At 47.6% G+C, this 20,086-nt stretch overlaps 1 protein-coding gene across 1 annotated transcript; it reads left to right on the top strand.

Annotated features, from left to right (window-relative positions):
• The first annotated feature begins 1,396 nt into the window (after nt 1-1,396).
• Nucleotides 1,397-18,622, top strand: URM1 (ubiquitin related modifier 1). The gene is made up of 5 exons (XM_069772045.1): nt 1,397-1,517; nt 4,237-4,307; nt 16,508-16,589; nt 17,599-17,647; nt 18,370-18,622. Exons 1-5 carry the CDS (start codon nt 1,483-1,485, stop codon nt 18,436-18,438), a joined length of 306 nt encoding a protein of 101 aa, XP_069628146.1. The 5' UTR covers nt 1,397-1,482; the 3' UTR covers nt 18,439-18,622.
• Nucleotides 18,623-20,086: the final 1,464 nt, after the last annotated feature.

Here is a 20,086-nt window from a genome sequence, read left to right as displayed (position 1 = left end):
GATTTCTGGAAGCAAGAAGAATAGCTCATATAAAACCATAACTGCAAACACTGATCTGGAGTCCAGATTACCAGATCCTCTGTATACAGAGTACTTCAGTCATTTCTGAAGTGTATAGCAGTAAGATTTTCATCCAAGGCTTCTTTCCTCAGCTGGTTTCCCATACAATCAGTTCAACATCCTGGGCCGTATCTCTGAGATACTCAAAAGCCTCGGGATTTAGAGATACTTAAAATCCAGCTGGAATTTTTGGATGAAGACCACGGTCAACAGCTTCGCGTCTCTGCCATCACGTAACCCTGGCAGCGACGGCAGTGTTCATCTGTGCTGGGGACCGGCCTTTCCTGGGGCCCAGCCCCGAGAATGATCTCCTCTGAGAACAAAAGGCCATTACAAACACCACCACCTTCTGCTCTCGGGGTTAGGCATACTCTGACCTCCGTTAGCATAAACGAAGAGCAATCTGTCTGCGTAAATTTATGTCCCTTACACATAATGCACCATGTATATGCGTATGTATTACACTTCTATGTGCATGTGTGCACACGTACATGTATTTTTAAAATCCAAACCCTCCGCGGAGTGGAGGGAGGGTTAAGGGGCTGCAGTTTTTCTACCAGCGCTGCCCGGTACAGCTCCATGTTGTGGGGAAGAAGAGCCTGCGCCATTGCACAGCCCAGCTGTCACCGCCATGGCTGCATCCCGCCCGCGTACATGCTTGTCCCTCTGGGGACGGAGGAGAAAACAAACAGGCGACAGATGTGAGCCGCGTTGTTTAACGTGTTGTTGGAAGGTGCCCGGTGCCGTGGGGGTATGCTCGCTAGGAGAGGCTGCCCTGAGCAGAAGGGGATGCTGAACTGCCGCCTCCTCTGACGTGCAGAAGCCCATCTTCCATGGTGGCGACAGGAGCGGCCGTTAGACTCACCAGGCCTGGCTATTTCTGCTTCCCCACTAAAAATTCAAATTAACTGCCAGGCTGCAGGTTGGCTTCGCCGCTGGGAAACGTCTGCTGCGGCTCCTTGCCTTTGCGCAGCAGAAGCATTCTCGACATGTGAAAAAAGGGCTCTGTGTAGAGCGAGATGTGACCTTAAAGCAGAAATAGGTATTTTAAAATAACATCGCCGGGCGTCAGAGCCTAGCGCACACCTCCGGAGGCACGGGCCTCCCTTCCAGCAGCCCTAAGGAGAGCGTGCGCCCACCCGGTGGGCCCCGGCACCGCGGAAGCCCCGCTGAGGGCTCTGCCTAGGCCAGGCCAACCCGCTCGGCCCGCACCACTGCGGCTGCGGCCTCAGCCGGGCCCGGGGGAGCCCGGTCAGACCGCCGGGAGCCCGGTCGGGCCCTACACGGCGGCGGCGGCGGCGGCCGGGCCCGGGGCCGCCCCTCCTTCCCGCCGTTGCCGGGCAACGCGGGGCGGCCGGAAGCCGGCGCGGCACTTCCGGCGCGGCCCGCGCGCGCCTTCCCCTCCCGCCCGCCGCCGCCAAGATGGCGGCGCCCGTGTCGCTGCAGGTGGAGTTCGGGTGAGCGCGGGCGGCGGCGGCGGCGGGGGCCGGGGACCCGGGCGGAGGGTAGGGCCGGGCTGGGCTCCCTCGGTGAGGTGGTCGCGGCCCTGAGGCGGAGCGGCTGTTGCGCGCGGCCTTGAGGGGCCGCCGCTGTCACGGGGCTTCGGGGCTGCGGCCCGGGGTGGCGGGTGCGGCCGCCCCCCGCCCGGGGAACCCGGCCGGGGTGTCAGGCACCGCCGGGAGGGGCCGGGCACTGCCGGGGCGGTTTCCCGCAGCGCTGCCGTGCTGCCCGGGTAGCGCGGTGCTGGGGCCGGCCTGCCCTGCCCGGCCCTTCGGCGCCGAGGCCTCGCTTATGTCTCTGTGTGAGCGTCTTGTACAAGTCCTTTCCTTTCTCCCCTTTTAACCTTTTTTTTTTTTTAATTATTATTAAAATTATTTATAAAAACCTTCCACTCGTTTTTCGGCTTTTCTTCTCTGTACATATATATGTGTGCGTGTGTTTGTGTGTGTGTACATGCGCGCTCAGTTTGCTTTGTGTTTCATTTATTTCGGTTCAGTGTAAAATAGCAGGGTTCTTGCTTTGTAGCATTTTGGTTCGCAGGTCTTCGTTGCTGTAGTATCTGCATTGCTAGCGCACTGGCACTGGGAAGTTGAAGTGTTTGCAGTGGAAGCCTGTGCATATTTGTGGAAATACTTGTGTTATTTTGTTAAAGCCTCCTTTTAGTAGAAGCTAAAAGGCTACTATTTATTTGCTTTTTCCCACCCTTTCACGAACACAGAAATGCCATAACCCTTTAAATACCCTTCTCCTTAAGAATCCTTTCCTCAGTCTTTCCCACTTCCAGCTGCAGCAAGTCTCCTAATTTTCCCAGAAGAGTGAGATGCATTTTTGCTTCCCTTGGAAATGCATAAATGAGCTCTCTATGTACAAATCACAGCTGAGTTCCCCACAGCTAGCGCATTACAGAAGGACCTTATCTTGCAATCTACATTTCCCACTGTAACAAAGCGTGACCTTGTTTTCATTACATAAAAAAATGTTTTTCATATAATTGCTGTGACTTGTTCTCTTGCATGAATCTCAGCTCATGTTAATAATCACTGCTTCAATTTTCAGATAACTATTTTTTGTGAGCTGGTGGAAGAACACCAACAGAGTGCTCTTTAGGAGAGTTGCTGCATATAAGTAACGCTGCCGAGGGCATAACAAGGGTTCTGTTGTGCTCTTCCGTTGCAGAGCCAAGAAAACCTAGTGTGGCATTTTAAGATATTGAATTTAAAGGAACTTAGTAACGTCTGGATGTATCTTTGTTGATATTTACGTGGGGATTATTTATTTTAAAGACCTCTCTTTATTGTGTTGGTCTCCAAGGGATGCAAGGCACCCATAAGTTTCCAGAAAGTAACTTCATAAGAAAATTTTATAAAGTAACCTATGTTTAAGTTGGAAGAACATTTTGCCACAATTATATGCCCTTTGAAAATGGGTTGGTTGTTTTTTTACCTCAGTTGAGTATCAAGTGAGTAGAGTTTTTTAAGAGTTTCCTAACTGTTAAAACTTTGGCCACCCTGTTCAGTCTGGAGTCAAGAGCTCGCATTATCTGCTTCTGTGTCCTGTATCTTAAAGTAGCATCTGTGTTTAATATCCATGTCCCTACTCACATGATAAAGTTTCATAATCTTCTAAGACTGAGTTTGGCCTGTGGCCTCACAACATCAGGAAAATATGTTTGTAAAGCTCAAGATTTTCATAACTGTTCTTTTTCCAGAAAAAGAATATAGGTGAGGAGCTTCCTGAGGCTTATAAGTTGCAGTTACGAAAATCAGTTATTTTTTCTAAGTCTAAGGAGATTAGGCACCTGGACCCAGTTTAAATCCCTTTTTTTTCAGGTGTGAGGACCAGCTCCTGTACTTGCCAGCCTCTGCATATTTTGCTCACACTTGATCTCTTGTGCTTGCAGAGGCCATCATTTAGTTATCTGAGGCTAGTCCCCCAGTGTGTTCTGAATATCAGAAGAGGGATGTTCGTCAGGTTGTTCAGTGGAGGAAGATTGTGTATTTATTTATTTTTACTTTTATCATCATGGTTGCTTGCTCTGCTTGCTTCTCCTGGTCAAGTCCCTCCTGAGAGGGAATGCTTTGTAGTAAGTAGATCAAGAAAGGGTTGCCAGGACTCAAGGACTGCTGGCTCTGCAGCTGACTTGCTGTGCAGCCTCATGTGAGTCATTTCCTCTCTCTGTTCACAAGTGGAAAGTGGGGGAATATTTATTCCAGAAGGATGCTACGATTTTTCACGTTTTGTGAAATGCCTTGAGACTTCTGGCTAAAAGGTGTTAGGGACGAGCGATGTTGGATGTAGCATGGTGGCTGTAATATTGTTTGAATTGAAGCAATGCCGATAGCTGAAGGGAGAGGGAGGGCGTTAGGCTAGACACTGCATGGCAGTTTGTAAGCGTGTTGGGATGGGAGCCATCTTCTGTTCTGTTGGGACGATGCCTGGCACCGTGGGGTTCTGGCCCGCAATGGAGCCTCCTGTGTGTGTTGGCGATGGGAGATGGCAAGTTCCCCTACGAACTTGTGGTTTGTGAGAGGAAAAAAGGACAAAGAGAATCCTGTGCTAAATATAGTGTGTGTCATTTGTTTTCTCTGTTGTGGCATCTATGTAAATTGCCTCTTTTGTACTGTCTTCCTTTTGACAATAAAGCAAAATCTCAGTGGTTCATTGTTTTTATTTCAGAGGTGGTGCAGAACTCTTGTTCGATGGTGTCAAAAAGCATCAGGTGACTTTGCCCTGTCAACCAGAGCCTTGTGAGTATCAGAACCTGTTAGATAACTTGAAAGAATGACAACAAATGAAACAAAGCTGGTTTGTACAGCAGTTTCATTAGTTGGCAACAAGAATCAATGTGTTTTAAAAGCACTTTCCGACGTGCCGTGGATCAGATAGCTTGGCAGACGATGGTTAGTCCTCAAAGTAAATAACCAAGCAGAAATAGTTTGAGCATCTTTCCTGTCTTCTAAGCACTTGTGAATCAAGTCCTTCCTTAAAACTTTTGCCTCCCTCCTCCTGGATAGACAATGGCCTCTGAATGTTTCCATCAAGTATACATTTGTCTTGCTTGATACTTGAAACCACCAATAACCTCCTCTCTCCTTTGTTTTTTCTTCCCTGTTCTGAGGTTTCCAAGAGGCATATGTATGTATGTGTGCTTATATATGTCATATATAGATATGTGGGTGTGTGTATAGCAATATAACATAAATGTATTTTATCTACTCATTTGACTTTCAAGTATATGTAATCGTTTTATATTAACTATGCAGTTGAAAATGGCAAAGCTAATGCTCGAACATGATACTGGACATCCTGCATATAGCCTTCTCTACAATAAAACATAAGATGCTGTTAAGCTAAAGACTTGAGTGTCCCAGTGATAAATAGTCATAATCTCTGGCTTGTGATTTGGAATATCAGTACTGAGAAGTGCTGTACTAACTCTCTCGTTTCTCCTTATGTGTGTGCATACTTCAGTTGCAACGTAATTTTGCCGCAGGTATGTTTTGAATTCTTCCAGCTAGATAGCAATGCTTTATGCTCTTTGAGAGTGGGATTATAAACTGAAATAATACAAAGCATCGGGGAATGCTAACAACTAATATCTCATGAATGGCTAATACCATAATCTATGTGCTGTGAATCTTCAGGCCTGAAATCTTCTTGCCATGCCTGGAAGTAATTAGAGATTGGTAGAAGCGCTTTTGATGCTTGGACTTAAGTATGTGTAATTCAAATATAATAGGAGCACTGGAATAGTATCTTATCTTGTGGTTAAGGACAGGGACTAGGGATCCAGAAGCAAGACCTGATGCTGATTTGCTTCGTGAGTTTAGTCGTGTTGCTTAACTTTCCCCTGTTGCTAGTGAAGTAGTAGTGATACTTTCATGTATCACGAGAGAGTTCAGCATTAAATTCCAGCACTGTTAAAGCACTTAAGATCCTTAAATGGAAGGTAGTAAAGAAATGCCAAAACACTCATTTAGTTGGTTTATAAACTTGGGGGCTAGAGCATTGTTTTTGTCAGTGTTCTGTAAATTTCAAATACCCACTGATACCCACAGCATTGGTGGTGTTCAAACCATGATCAGATGCTCAAGAAGAAGGGGTTATTACATGAGATGTTTATTTTTGTCAGGGGAAGGGAGGGGATTAATATCCTTCTAGCCTGATGGTTGTTGTTGGTGCAGTTGTATGTAGCCTAATCCATTCCCACTTGAAGTTGCTTGGAAGACTTCTGTAGACTTCACGAGGAGCTGGATTTATCCTAAAGGATAAATCTTTCCCTGAAGATCTGGCTCAGTCTCAGGGTTCAAACTCATGATCTCCAGTGATTCATTCCACATTCATCTAACACATTATTGCCCCCAGCTTTTCACGCTGCCTTGCTTTTCAGATGCTGCTATCCCTGTAATAAGAGTGGCAGAATGGACAGTGTGCCCACTTGCCAGCTCCCCTGATTTGCAGCCTGCAGTTTTCATGTGCATTGAGTGACAGGGAGGTTTCAGTTTTTGGGCAGGTTGTGGATTGCAGCAGCTGAGGAGCAGAGACTGAATTGTGAGGCTTCTGCTATAGTGATATTTACACCCAGCACAGGGATGGGGTGGGCAGACGTGCAGTTACCGTCTGACAGTAAGGGATCACTGGAGACACTCCTCATAATATTTCTGGATGAGAATTATATTGAAGTGAGGAATCAGTAGAAACGGATCAGAAACATGTGAACAAGAAATTTGGTAAATTCTTGTGTTTTTATATTACTCGTAATGCCTTGTATTTTCCTCATTCACATTAAGAAAGTTTAATTCACCTATCTCTGGGTAAAGAAAGATGTAGTATGTTCCCTGCTGCCCTCGTGCAGCCAGAATTACAAGAATTAGAGAAATAAAACAGCTGAGTTCTACTTGGTGCATCCTGTTGCTTACCTTACCCTGCATGTCCATCAGTTAATACTCTGGGGAAAGATCTGTAGTATGAACACTGCTTGAAGACCTGCACTTCTAACCCCATTTTAACTGATTTCATTAGCCATCAAGCTTATTTTTGGCCATTTTGGCCTCTCTTACCCACTCTTCCTTTCTTTCTAGGTTATTTTTGTCTTTGTCCTCCTTTTTGCAGAGCAGCTGGTTCTCTCGGGGACATTGGGTCCAGCTATATTTTAATTGTTTAGGCATTTTTATATATATCCCAGAGGTGAGGGGAGGTGGAAAATTATATGAAGAAATACGTACAAATATTTACATGAATAAAACAAGCTGTGCTCCATAGTTGACAGGGACAATGTTCTCTGAATGATAATAATGTTGTTTGAACAAAGTCTTATGTGGTCATTTCCTTTTTCCTGGTAACAGGCACTAGGTGGAAAGTAGGTGGGTTCCAGATCCAGTTAACTTTTTCAAGAAGATTTGATTCTCTGTCCTTCTCTGACGCCTGGAGGTGGGCTCCTAGAGGGATTAGGAAAGGCAGGAGGAAGGAAGCTGCAAATGGGACAAGAGCAAGCCACGAGGGGTACAGCCGTGTGGCGGGACCTATTTTTATAATCCAAGGGGCTTTTTGTATCCTAACATCAGTAAAACAGCAGTTCTTTATTTCCAAAGCAGAGCTGTCTTAGTCTGCATGTTGAAGTTGCTGCCAAGTAGGAACTTAAAAAGGTGTGATATATATCTGCATAGGCAGACAGATTTACTTAAGCCACACTTTGTGCAGGACTGTGTAATCTTTTAGAGCTGTTGCGGAAAGAAGACCTCAAGTTAAACAAGAATCTTGTCCCAAATTGCTGGCTATTTTGATGATCTCATTGATAATGCTGTTAGAGGATCTAAAGGCATTAATGCCCTGTTGGCTTATTCTGCATAAAAACAGTGTGTGTGGGAGAAAGCAGCTGGGGGAATAACGATATTTGTCACATGGAGAGAGGATTAAATTGGCAGGGAAATCAACTTTATTTTCAAGCATCTAAGAGGCTATTAGAGACAATGGAGCATAAAAGAGAGAAACCCTAAATTAAAAACTGAAAATGTATTTGGCAGCCTCCTCCTGAAACAAGCCACAGTAATTTAACCAAGTGCTTCAGTAATCAAATAGATCATTGTATGACTGCTCTGCAAGTGATGCCGGAGCTCCTTCCTCCATCTCGCTGGGACTCACAGTGGTGGATTTGTCTATGGCCATGTGAGTTGCATGGACGCTGTTGGAAGGGTAGGAAGTCACTGGCATTGTTTAACCCTTGTAGTCATTTCAGGTTTAGCTCACCAGCGTCATGCTGGTGAAGAGTGCTTACAAACCTCTCTGCTGTGCTGTCTACTGGATATTGTATCTGGAGGTTGGGGCTCTTTGTAAAGTCTCTGGCAGTTGTGCTGCAGGCTGCTCAGCTGTGGGTCCAGGCCTTCGAATTCCAACTTCTCCCATGGTTTCAGTGATGGGACTTGTGTTTTTGGAGCAGCAGTGACCAGTTTCAGCACCTTCTTGGGTAATCAAGAATTCACTGTGTGTTTTGGCACTTACAAGTCTGGAAGGATAAATTTTTAATCAGTGTGTTTTGGTAATTGTTTGTGGTTTCCCTTTACCAAAACCTCAGGGAAAAAGCCTGTTGCTGATCAGATTTTTTTTAGAGGGAAAATTAAAATAATCTGCCAATTGCTGCTTATATTAAATCCCTGGAGCATGGCCTGCTCCTCGAGAGCTTTGCTTTCCAGGGTCCTTGTTCTGCACAGCATGGAGGACTGCTAGGGAGTTGGGAGCATTCATCCTCTCGGAAAAGAGCCTGAGGATCTCAAGAGATCAGACCTGTGTTACAGGCCGAGTGGCTTAAAAAATACAGGATGGCACGTGTTCAGAGTTGACTGGGGTGCTGTGCCAAAACAACGTGTAAAATCAAGAGTGGCAGTTGGCATCGATTGTCTGTAAATGCCCAGTGCTATTGCTAGGTAGTACATAATAGTTAAGTTATTAATATTCTGGAATGCTTTTATTGCTCTGTTTATTATTCCTAACATTTTAAAACTTGCTCCAAAGAAAGAATAAAAATATATTTGGTAATGCAGAGGCTTACTAGAAGAATGATAGAAAACCCCCATAGCTCTATGGAACTTGATGCAGTCAAATATTTTTAACCACGGTGTATGGTACTCGCAGGTCTCAAAGGACTCTGGGGTTATTCCACTACTTGTGCATCTCTCTCAGGCAGGTAATTATGTATTTGCTGGCAAGGAAGGGGGATTCAGTGGGTTATGCAGGGTGGAACCTCAGGCTGGACCAGCTCAGCCCTGGATCCCGGCTGCTCTTTTCAGCAATTGGTGCAAGGAGCTGCATTTGCAGCCCTGGGAGCCCGGTGTGATGCTGCAGGTCTGCTGCTGCCACGATCAAGCGGTCCCTGCTGCGTTTGCAGCCCTGGTGCGGGGCTCAGCGGCTGCGTGCAGAGCTTCGGGTCGCCGTCCCAGCGAGGCCACGCGTCGCTTCTGTGCAAGGAACGAGTCCTTCAGAGGGAACGGGGAACCAAATGCGCGCCCTCGCAGGAGCAGTCCCAGCATTCTCCTGGGAGGCCGTGGAGCCGTGTTACCGGATCAGCTCATCCCAACTCATTGTGGAAGGAGCTTCCCAGGCACCCAGAAACCAGCTCTTGTGTGTGACCAAATCCCTGGGATAACAAAGCCTGGCTGTTCCACCCTCCTTCCCAGCCGCTGTATTGCAGTGCGGACACCTAGCAGGATAACCTTTCTGTGCCAGCCCCCCCTCTCTGCTCTCTCTTTTCTCTTGGTGGGATTTGCTGTGCTGACAGCACTGTTCAGAGGGTGGCAGCGGAGCAGGGCTGGGGAGGAGGATCCGGGCCCTTTAAACCGCTTAGCATGCGGTTCACACGGCTCCGGGCCAGCTGTTCCTTTCTCCTCCTGCCCTCACTCGCAGGAGTTGTTTGCTGAGCTCAGAGCTCCTGTGCAAAATTGCTTTTCAAAAGAGCCACTTTCTGCTTAATTAAACAATGAGCCGCCGTCCCTCTGCACATCTGTAAAGCTCCCTCTGCAGCCCCTTTATCCCACAAACTGCTCCATTCTTACCTCCATTCACTTGTAAATCTTACCCCCCCTCTCCTCCACCCTGATCATCTCACTGGCCCTTTCTTTTCCCCTTTCAAGTAAGACTGAGGGGCTTGGAGTATCTGTGGGGGTGGCTGGGTTGGGTGGACAGGAATCGGTTTAATGGTGCTTGCCCTATATGAAAGTCTAATAATAGCAAAGCAGATCTGAGCCTGAAAGTGAGAGGCGAGGACTGGACGCTGCGCAATTTCTGTATTTAGAGGAATAAAATCATGGCAGTTCCTGAGCCGAGCTGAAACACTGACTCATCCAGCAGCCAGAGGGGACACCAGCCAGGCTGGGAGGGGTGCAAGGAGTTGACTTCAAGGCACTTTCTGATCCAGCTGGCAGTGCCAGGGAGAGCCCAGCCCACGGGATTCCCTCAGCCAGGCTGGCTGCGCGCAGGGCAGTGCCAGGCTGTCGGGGAATCCCTCTGCACGCTGGCAGGAGCAGCCACCTTCCTCTGTGGTCTGGGGTCTCATATCAGCTCTGTGTAGTCTCTTGTAATAGTGATAAGGTTTTCCTTTTTAACCCTCAGTGCACGTGCATGCACACAAAACCCAGAAGCTGGCAAAATAGGAGAGAGGGGAAATTTCAGTTTGATGGGTTTTGGCTAAGCTTTACGCCCGCAGTTAGTAATGCATTCTCTGAATTGTCTTCCTGAGCAGCTTAAAAAAAATTAACCAGCAACATTCAAGGTTAAGCAGGATAAATGAATGGAAAAGTGATGAGGTGGGATATCTCCTTCATCATTGGGAAGGACAGATTATAGCCAGGGTGACGCAATATCATCTAGCATAGATTGATAGGGAGGGATGAAGGAATGGGAGTTTGGTGCATTAGCAGAAGATTCCTGACTGCAAAAACTATTAGACCATGGCACAGTCTCCTTGGGGTTTGGTAGTAGGTCTACATTGCTAAAGCATCTTAAAGCGGGCAAAGCTTGGGATGGTCTTTTGAGAATAATTCTGCACTGGCAGAGGGATAAAATCACAGGACCTGTTAAGGAAATGTTATTTTTAATGTCTGCAATTGCCAATCTAGCACTTTGCTGCCAGTGCGATAGTCTTTGAGGCACTCTTGGTTCCTTCCTTTGACAATTTTGAAGGAGAGGCAAGACCCTAGGCCAGCACTAGTGATCTGTGATCCTAATTAAAAGAGACAGTTTGGTGCACTGGCATTTATTTGGGAGCCTGAAGTGACAATAGCATTGGGTGTTACGGGATTAGATGCTCTGACTTTGGAAATGAGTAGGGATTAGGTTTACCCTGAGAATCAGCTCGGAGCTGCTTTTTTTTGTCATGGGAGCTGATGGATCTGGAGGCTTGCTGCTGGCTAGCAAGTGGGATTGGAGATCCCTTGAACTTGTGTTCTCCTGCCAGCAACCTGTAGGGAGTGGAAGATCCCAAGTAGTTCCTCTCCAGTTCATGAGCGTTGTGATTAAAATCTCAGGGCTGAGAATTGCTGGGTGATGGCTGGGATCTGAGTCTTCACTGCTAACAGGAGGGCTATGAAAGACCCCTGTGATCCCTTCCCATTTTGTGGACACAAGAAAATGGAGGAGAGTGTTGCTCTTCTAGCTGAGAAGTGAGAAAAAGATGTCATAAAGCAATTAAAAATTACAGAAACCAAGACCTTGGTGTTCATTTGTAGCAGGCAAGAACAGATGAGAGCAACGACTGGGATTCTCTTATGTCTGGCTGTAGTTACCCCCTAATTTTTTCCCTAGTACTTAAATCACTGCCCACTCCAGTGCATGACAGGATTGGCTTGTGCACTTGTCAGAGAAAATGGATTTTGCTCTTGCTGCAAAATTTTGCCTTGCTGCTCACTCTGCGTAGTACTGAACCCATTTGCCTGTGACTCCATTTATATCAGCTATTCCAGGTCTTCTTCTGCAGTTTATGGCACACCATCGTCTGCTTCAGCGAATGATTTGCATATCAGATGGGAGGCTGGAGGAGTCTGAAGGATCCCTTAGGTCAGGTTTTGTAACAAGCTCTTTTAGAGAGCAGATTCCTGGAGGGCCATCAGATTCAAAAGCAGAGAGAAGGCACGCACCTGGAGGGGCAGCAGGTATTGGGAGCTGGTTCGTCTATTTTAAAAACAAGCTGCTTAAGCAGGGAAAGGGGCATACAAATTGTCTTTCCATACATTTCCATGCAGGCAGGGGGAATAATGGCAGAGGAGCGGCAGGGAAGGGGCTTTGTCATGGTTACAGGCCGGTGGCTGAGAATGTGGGTGGAGCGGCGCTCGTCCAGAGTTAGTGACCTCAGCAAATTGGAGCTCAGCCATGGTCAGTATGATAAATGATCTTATTCTGGGTCAAAGAAATGGTACCCCACAGGGAGGTATCCGCAAGGCGGCCCGGGAAAGCACTGTGCGCTTGCAGCACTGACCCCTTAGTGACCAGTGCTGCATATATCTTATTTATTACGGACCAGAAGGGAATTTTCCATGGTTTGGCCTTTATAGGATTCCCCTATTTCCCTGAAATAAGCTCCCAGTTCTGCAGCCAAGGCAAGAATATGGGTGTAATTACACCCTCTGGGTGCCCTTCGAGGCACTTTGTGCTTTGTGTGGGTTTGTATATGGATTTTAAGGCAGGGACATGGAGGTGTCTGATTATTGCATGTGTGCGTGTGTGAATCTGCCAGCGACCTGTGCAGCTCCCTGGGAGCAGAGAGCTGCGTGTCTGTGTCAACTGGTATTACAGTTGCACAAAATCCTTCTGCGTTTCTGCACATTTATCAGTTCAGTGTGAGATCCTTCTAGTGCAACACCCAGCTTGGTGCTTCTTATTTGAGGCACCTGGTTTCTCTCTGCACACAGCGAGTGTCCTCTTAGCTGAGTTATCACTGATGAATCTGTCAGGCCCAGGAGGTTTTATTGAGCTAGGAAAGATCTATGGATTTCAGCCCTGGTTTTGAGGGTGCAAATGAACCTGGGCTCTTGTTCCAGGCAGTACTAAAATGGAGTCTTAGATGCATTTCTCTTGCAGAGGAAGCTCAGCAGATTCTTCATCAAGGAACAGTTGTGGTAATTCAGAAGATCAGGCCTTGGAAGATACGCAAGGGGACCGAGCAGACTGTGCAGTTCTGTCTGCCACAACCAGAAGTGTTTATGATGCAGCTGGGCTGCAAATGAGCCGACGCTGTTGGGTTTTTGTATGCATGCTCGCTGCAGTTTTTGCATCCTGTCTGCTTGCGTGACAAGCCAATGACTTTGTGTCACTGCAAGCACACACTTCATTTTCCTGAGCTGTGTGTTTCGCTGGGTGATTTGTTTTATGCATGTATTGTGGATTTGAGCTCCCATCTGTGCACTTGAACTAAACAGTTTTCTCAAACATTTGTCGGTTTTTCTTTTTTTAATTAACTTTAGATTATTTTTTCTGAGAATTTGGGGAGGTCTGATGTACTGTTAGCACAAGCAACAGAAGCTGTCTCTGTATACAAATAAGACAGGGATTTCCTACCATGTGCTTCAGTCCCTCCTTTGCAGTTTGAGAATATTTCAGCTTCCTTGGCCGGTTCACTCTGGCTTCTCTGCTGATGCTGCCAATGGTGAGGACAGTTAACAATAATTAGAGTGGATTTTTTGGTGCGGAAATTTGTTTGCTGTGACTCCTCAAATAGAGTAGTCTACCAAAAGGATTTCATGGCAACTGTGCAGCAATGGTAAAAATATATATCGTTACTGGGATGAGCTGGACTTGAGTTGGTGATGCGGGAGCGAAATGCTGCATCGTCTCAGCTCTCACCTGGACCTCAGTCCAGGGCCAAAATGCATGGTTGCTTTTGCAGCCAAATGGCAGCATGTGTAGTACAACTGTGCTCCTGCAAATAGCAAATGCCTCTGTTCTGTGATGGAGGCCAGCTTCAGAACCAACACAGCTGTAAAATTGCTGTGTCGTAGTGACAGTTTAACTTGTCAGCGGATGTGGTGCCTGACCAGGTTGAGATTTTTTTCCTTCCTTATATGTCATTTGTAGAGGACCTGCTGTTTGCATAGCAAATCCTCAGCCCAGGAGCTGGAAACCTGTTAGACCCGTAGTGTAGTATCAGAAAGAAAATGTCTTGGGAACACTACGTATGTCAACTGCAAGAGATAAGCGGTTGTGCTATAATTTACCTCTTATTATTTCCATCATGATAATATACAGAGTCCTGAGCTGTTGATCAAGACTGCTATTTGAAGCACTGAGCTGCAAGATGGCTTCTCCCCAGACCACTTGGAATGGAAGTAATCTTGTACCTTTTCAGTATCTTACTTGTGGGAGATGGTTTTGGTGTGGCTCTAGTCATTTTTCATCCTTTATAATTGATTTATTCTAGTAATATTGGTGTACAGAATGTAGAGACATGAAGGTGGGCAAAAAATTCAATGCTGAGAAAGCAGCCAAAAGTATTATGTCTTAAGGGTGGCTGCAGAGAAGAGGTCTTAATTTTTGTTGCCATTCGGAGCGGGGAAGCTCCAGGCGTGCACAGGAGTATCAGTTTTTTTCCTAATGTCAAATTCTTCAGTATGTGTGTACGTGACTTCTGGGGAGGAGTAAATGAATGTAGGCTCAGGTGGGGCTGAAAATAACATTTATTATGGAAGGCGTAGGGGTGAGGGAGTATTCCAGCTCAGCCTCGAATAAATCAGTCCTCTCGCCCCTTCGTCCAGGCTGCTTCTAGGTGGCTGTGTTTTATCCAGCTGGTGCAGCGTGTTTCTGTTTAAATGATCTCTCCTGAAAGGTCCCAGAGGAAAGGGCTGCTTATTCCATGCAAGGAGAATGGTATATGGCACAGTTCATTGTTGTGTGCCCTGCCGCAAGTGCATAAATATGAAACAGCTCGCAGGCGCTGCTGCGGTGGGGCTGGTGTCCCCTTTGAGCCCCCCCTCCTTCTCCTGAAGGCTCCTCTCCGGCTTTCTTCCTCTCTGGCTTTCATTTCTTGGTGATGGAGAGCAGGAGCCGTTTGGGTGTGAGATCCTGAGGGCTTTACATTGCAGCAGCATTTTTCAGGGGAAGGTGAATATAGTCAACTCTTGTTCTGGCGGCTGACTGACCGGCACGGTATATATACACCTTCTGAGTGGCACTTGCCATCCCCGGTGCATGTTGCTAGGAAAGTGGCAGAAAATGGTCTATTTTGTGCTCTTAACTACATATCATTACAAGGGAAGTCGTGGGTTGGCCCCAGGCAGGTGATCCAGCTCACCGGGCAGTTTTAAGGCACAAAGCAGCTCTTTCTGCTCTGATCAGAGTGATCCAGTGCTCGGAGGCAGCAATACCTGTCATGCTCCAGGCAGCCCTACGGTGGGACGGGTGTGCCAGGGCTCAGGCTGTCATCTGGAGGCACCGATGCCCTGGGAAACCAGGGGGGAACAGAGAGAATCTCAGAGCATCCCCCTCCCCCTTTCCCCAGGAAAAGAGGCCCCCATCTGCTGCAGATGGACATGTCCCCATCGCCTAGTTGATGTGCACCTGCCTATGCCAGGGCTGTTCATCCTTGGTGTGACAGAAGTGGTGGGGGTAGTGTTATTCGGAAGAACCCCAGCTCTGCTCTGGGTAGCATCCGCGATCCCATAAAATCCCAGGGTAAGACAAGCACTGAGTCAAGCTGCTACAAGCACATTTATTTTTGCTGGTTGTGAAGCAAACACATGGGGAATCATATGCAGAGTTTGATTTTAGCTTGGAGAGGCGCATGTGAAAAGGTTCCCCGTGACTATGGCGAGGTTACCACACGTGAGACAGATGTGGAAACCCATCCAGCCATCCCCGCTTGTCCTGCGAGCGGGGCTCCAGCCCTCACTGGTGGATTTGTGCCTTCGAAAAGCTTCCTCGCGCCTTGAAAACAAACAAAACTCTTTCGGGGCTTTCAAAGGGCTGTTTAAAGGAGCCCCGGGAGAATAACTGATTGTGGATTCAGAATGATGAAGTGGTTTGTGGAACAGTGAAATATAGAAGCAAATGCAGGAGAACTCCACATTGCAATTTGTCAGCTTCTCTAAACCCTGTAACGGATTATTCCCCCCCTCTGTCGCTTCTCACCTCTCCAATAGGAAATTAACTGATGCTATCACTAAAGAAATTGTTTTTGCCTCACAAAGTAAAATTGATACTATAAAAACCCGCCAGCAGTGTCTCCTCCTCCTTTTACATGAAGACAAATCCTTCCTGTCACCTACTGAAATGGAAAGATAAAGGCTGAGCTTTAATAAAGAAGCTATAAGCACAAAGTGTAGAAGGAGGGAGCAGGCACGGCATGGGGAACATGCCATGGCAGCAGGTGTGATGCCAAGGCATACTGCAAGTGTCCAAATACAACTACTGTGGCCGGTGCCTGCATGCGTGTTTAATGCATGGTTATGTACATGTTTGTGCCCCAGAACTCTGAGAGGTTGTGCTGGTTTTGGTACCGATAGTATCTGCCTTTACTCCTTTCAGGTTCTTAGGCTTGCTTGTTTGGACTTTTTAAATCTAATTAAACACAGAGAGAGTTAAACATCAATTTGTTAGGTGATAACAGAACATGCAGGATATAGGATGTGTTAAAGAAATCTTAACATCGGCAGTTTCCTGCTGGATTGGCGCTTCAGCAAAAACTGCATTCGTTCTCCGTGGGATGCGTTTTCTGTGGGAAACCTCCTCTGCCAAACTGTGGGGTTTGGGGCAGAGCCCTGAGCTCTGAGCTCCCTTGAGGCAGGGCTGCCCGTTAGATGCTGGTAAGGGACAGTCCTGTTAGGTGGTTTCTTTGACTGGAGGTTTGCAGCTATCGCCATGCATCTTGCATGTTCCTCATCTACTCTTTTGTGGATAAACAATCACTTTGTTCTGGCATCAGCTAGGAGCCGTCAGCTAGTTTGTAAACTGCTGTCCTTTCTCCTTTCAGGGGATATCAGAAACCTGCTAAAGTGGATCAAACAGAATCTGTTGAAAGAACGACCAGAATTATTTATGCAAGGGGAATCTGTGTAAGTACAGCTGTTATGAATCCTCCTTGTGTTTCTCTGTTGATCCCCATGGTTTGGGATATGTTTTTCCTGTTGGTTGCAAGAAGCAAGTTAATGACCATGAAAATATGGGATTTGCTAAAGTGATAATGGGAGATGTCCCACACTACACCTCACCCTGTTCCACAGAGAGCATCTTTTTGCAGCCCTCTCCCCAAATCTTTAAACCTTAAGTTTGAAGCAGGGCCATGTATACTTCCTCTTGGTTGTCACCTGGAGCAGTGTAGTGCATGTATCCTCAATTCCCGGAGTTTTAGCAGGTCTGTCCGTTCCCTGCTGACATCACTGGGACTGAAGCAGTCACTCGGAGAAATGCCAACAAATATTTCTTCTGGGAAATGTATTTTTATTGTCAAAATGGGGCCAACCTCGTGGAGGGGAAAAAAAAAAAAGCCAAGAGAAATGGAGCAGAGTGAGCTGTGTAAGCCATCCCTGACTGCGGGGTGGCGCTGGGGGTGTTTAACATTCGTCACGGATCTTTGTGAGCTGAAGCGTGTGCCAGGTCCCCTGGTAACAGGAGAGACAATTGCAGGACACTGAAGATCAAAGAAGGGGAATCCCTTTGCCTGTAATCAGGGGCTCGGAGTGGATCCCGGGTGTTTAGTGCCTTTGGTAGGGGCACCGGAATAGCTTTCCCTACCTTTGCATCGAGCTCTCTGCACTTGATTGTAGCGCATGGGTTTTAATTACCTGGCTTTTCTACATCGTAAGGAAATGTAGTCATCTCGGAGCATCCTCAGGAATGGTGCATTTTGATTCAAATGAGCTTTGGGATTGCTCCTGCCTCCCCTTTATTTGATCTAGAAAGGGCACAGACTGTACCTGTTTCCACCTCCGTGCTAGGATTCCTTTTTCTCTTTGGCTTTATAGGCAGTCAGCTTGTGATCTGTGCTGTAACATCCCTTGTTCTTAACTATTTGCAAAGCTTTTTAGCAGTCCTGTATCCTAATTATTTCTCTCTCTTCTGCAGGAGGCCAGGAATTTTGGTGCTCATCAACGACGCAGACTGGGAACTAATGGTCTGTACTCCTTCAGTTTGACTTTCTTTGTTGAAAATATTGCTCTGTCTGTTCTGTGGTTGCTCTCAGAGAAGCTATTTCTGATTCTTGCCCCAAGCGAAGCATCGTATTTGAGGGGGAAGGGGCAGGCTGGGATCTCTCTCCCTGTATTGTACTGTGGTTGTTCAGAAGCCTGGAGCCTTTCTCTAACCTGCTGAGTCTCATCAGTCAGCCAGTGTCTGAAGAAAAATCACCCGTATTCCCTGGCCTCTGGCAACGGGCTTCGCACCTCTGGCTGCTAGCAGGTCTCCCCCACGTGTGGGGTAGCAACTTAGTGAGTACTGGGCAGCTTCACAGCCCCAAGCTGACCCCCTTTGCTAGAGTAAGGTGGTGCCGTAGCAGGTGAAGGCAGCCCTGGGGAAATTTCTACCAAAGCAGGAAACTGGTAAGTATCTTCCCTTTTCAGCCCACTGTTGTGCTCAGACAACAAACAGCCCTTAACTATTTTCCTGCCTCAGGCAACCACCTGTTCTGTCAAAACCCTGGTCCAGAAAGTGGTGTGGGATAATGAACGTCAGCTCCTTGTCTGATCTCTCACCTTTGCTTCCGTTATGATGAAAACATCAGTCTATCCCCTTCTGCTCTCCCTAACACTCACCATCTTTTTATGAGCTGTTTTCTCTTTGCAGCTAGTATTTGGAAATGACATTTAAACCATTTTTCTTTTTTTTCTTGGCCTGCAGGGTGAGCTGGATTATAAACTCCAGGACCAGGATAATGTGCTTTTCATCTCGACATTGCACGGCGGGTGAACTCCTGGAAAAACAAGAGGATGTAAATCCAAATCCCTGGGCAAAAAACCCAAACAAAAACCTAAACCCACCCAAACCTCTCTTGAACTGCCTGTGCCCGGTCTCTGCAACTCCCCACCACGTTCACTTGTTACTAGACATCCAAATAAAGACCCACCAGCACATGGCCTGCTGTCCACTACAACAGCATCCATCTTTTGGTCCTCATTTCACCTCTCCTGACTGCACTTCCAGGTACCCTAATGAGCAGAGAGTACCGGCAGCATGTGGGACTGTTTTTCCATGATGGGAGGAAGAGGGGTGCTGAAACTCGAGTAGCGTGATGTGTCTTTGCAGGCAATGAGGCGTTCTGGGGGAGTTGTGCCTGGTTTGGGGCAAGGCTGGGGTGCCTCTGCCTTGGTGCTGGGAACTGGGTTTCTTTTAATACAGTACTTAGTGATGGTACAATCTGTGCACCAGCCACCGTAAGGGTGAGACATGAAGTGCAAGGAAACAAAAGGTTACTTTTCTGTGAGGTAGCAAACATTACAGCCTCAGAGCCCTCTGTAGTGACTTTCCACTTGTGATATTTATTTATGGGAAGTAGGAGAGAAATAGGCTTTTTCGGTTTTGTTTTTCTGATGCCTTATGCCTCTTTCATACCTGAGCTGAGGCAGGGTGAAGTACTAGCCCACGAACAGCGTCAATTTATAACCATTTGGTTGGAGGGGACAAACCCATGCCCGGCCTGAGACAGCACGGAGTGATAAGGGCAGGAAATTACCTTTCTGTCACCATGATGGACAGAATTGATCAGCCTGTGTTTCGTTCTGTGCAGGTGGGGAGCAGTGGGGAGCTGCGTTGCTGCAGCCTGGCCAGGGAAGGGCTGGGGCTGGAGATTCTCCATTAAAGCAGGGAGACCCGGGAAAGAAAGTTAGTGGCTTTTAACCCTTTCCATCAGCAGGAGGGGGAGGCTGCTTACTGCGTGCCCTGAGGAAGTCCTGTGAGTGCAGCGGAAGTGGGTGTGCACGGCTCTGCTAGGGCAGGGATGCTGTTCGCTTTCCAGAAGTTTCCTTGGACAGACGGACTGGCCCGCCTGCCAGCCAGGAGGCCACGGCGAGAGCAGAGGGAAGGGGTCAGAGAGGATAGCGCTGGCGCCAACGGGTCTGAAACGTGCTGCGCGAGCTTCTAGGAGCATCCGACCAGGATTGTCCTTCCTGCACTCCCCCCTGCCCTGCTCACCTGCGTTTCAGCATGGCTCCGGCAGCACGCGGTTGTCCCCGGTGGCAGCGTGCCTGCCCGAGCAATGGCTCTCCTGGGGCGGAGGGCTCGCCGGTGCCGTAAGCTCAATGGGTGCACATCTGAGAGCCGATCTGCACCACGTACTGCTTGCCCTGTCCTTGATCTCCGGGAGCTGCTGAGGAGGAGCTGGGAGGCAGTGAGCAGCGCAGTACACCAGACCCTGCTTGAGCAGCCTGGCCTCACACCCGAGTGCTCCGTACAAGGAGCCTTTCCCATCCTGCGCCTGACAGAGGAGTTGCTCTATCTGACGTGGAGGGAGTGCCAAAGAGTAATTCCCCCATCTGACTTCCTGGGTGACTCCTCTCTCACGTTTATCCCACCACAACCTGCGTAACTAAAAGCACCCACGGACTCCGACGCTGCTGCA

This window comes from Haliaeetus albicilla, chromosome 26, assembly GCF_947461875.1.
Source record: "Haliaeetus albicilla chromosome 26, bHalAlb1.1, whole genome shotgun sequence".
NCBI lineage: Eukaryota > Metazoa > Chordata > Aves > Accipitriformes > Accipitridae > Haliaeetus > Haliaeetus albicilla.
This window is presented reverse-complemented; position numbering and strand designations above follow the sequence as displayed.

Excerpts from the sequence above, each read along its gene's own strand:
- URM1 (XM_069772045.1), top strand. The coding sequence starts at position 1,483 with ATGGCGGCGCCCGTGTCGCTGCAGGTGGAGTTCGG. Across the intron at positions 4,308-16,507 it reads GCCCTGTCAACCAGAGCCTT|GGGATATCAGAAACCTGCTA; the intron begins GTGAGTATCAGA and ends TTCTCCTTTCAG. Across the intron at positions 16,590-17,598 it reads TTTATGCAAGGGGAATCTGT|GAGGCCAGGAATTTTGGTGC; the intron begins GTAAGTACAGCT and ends TCTCTTCTGCAG.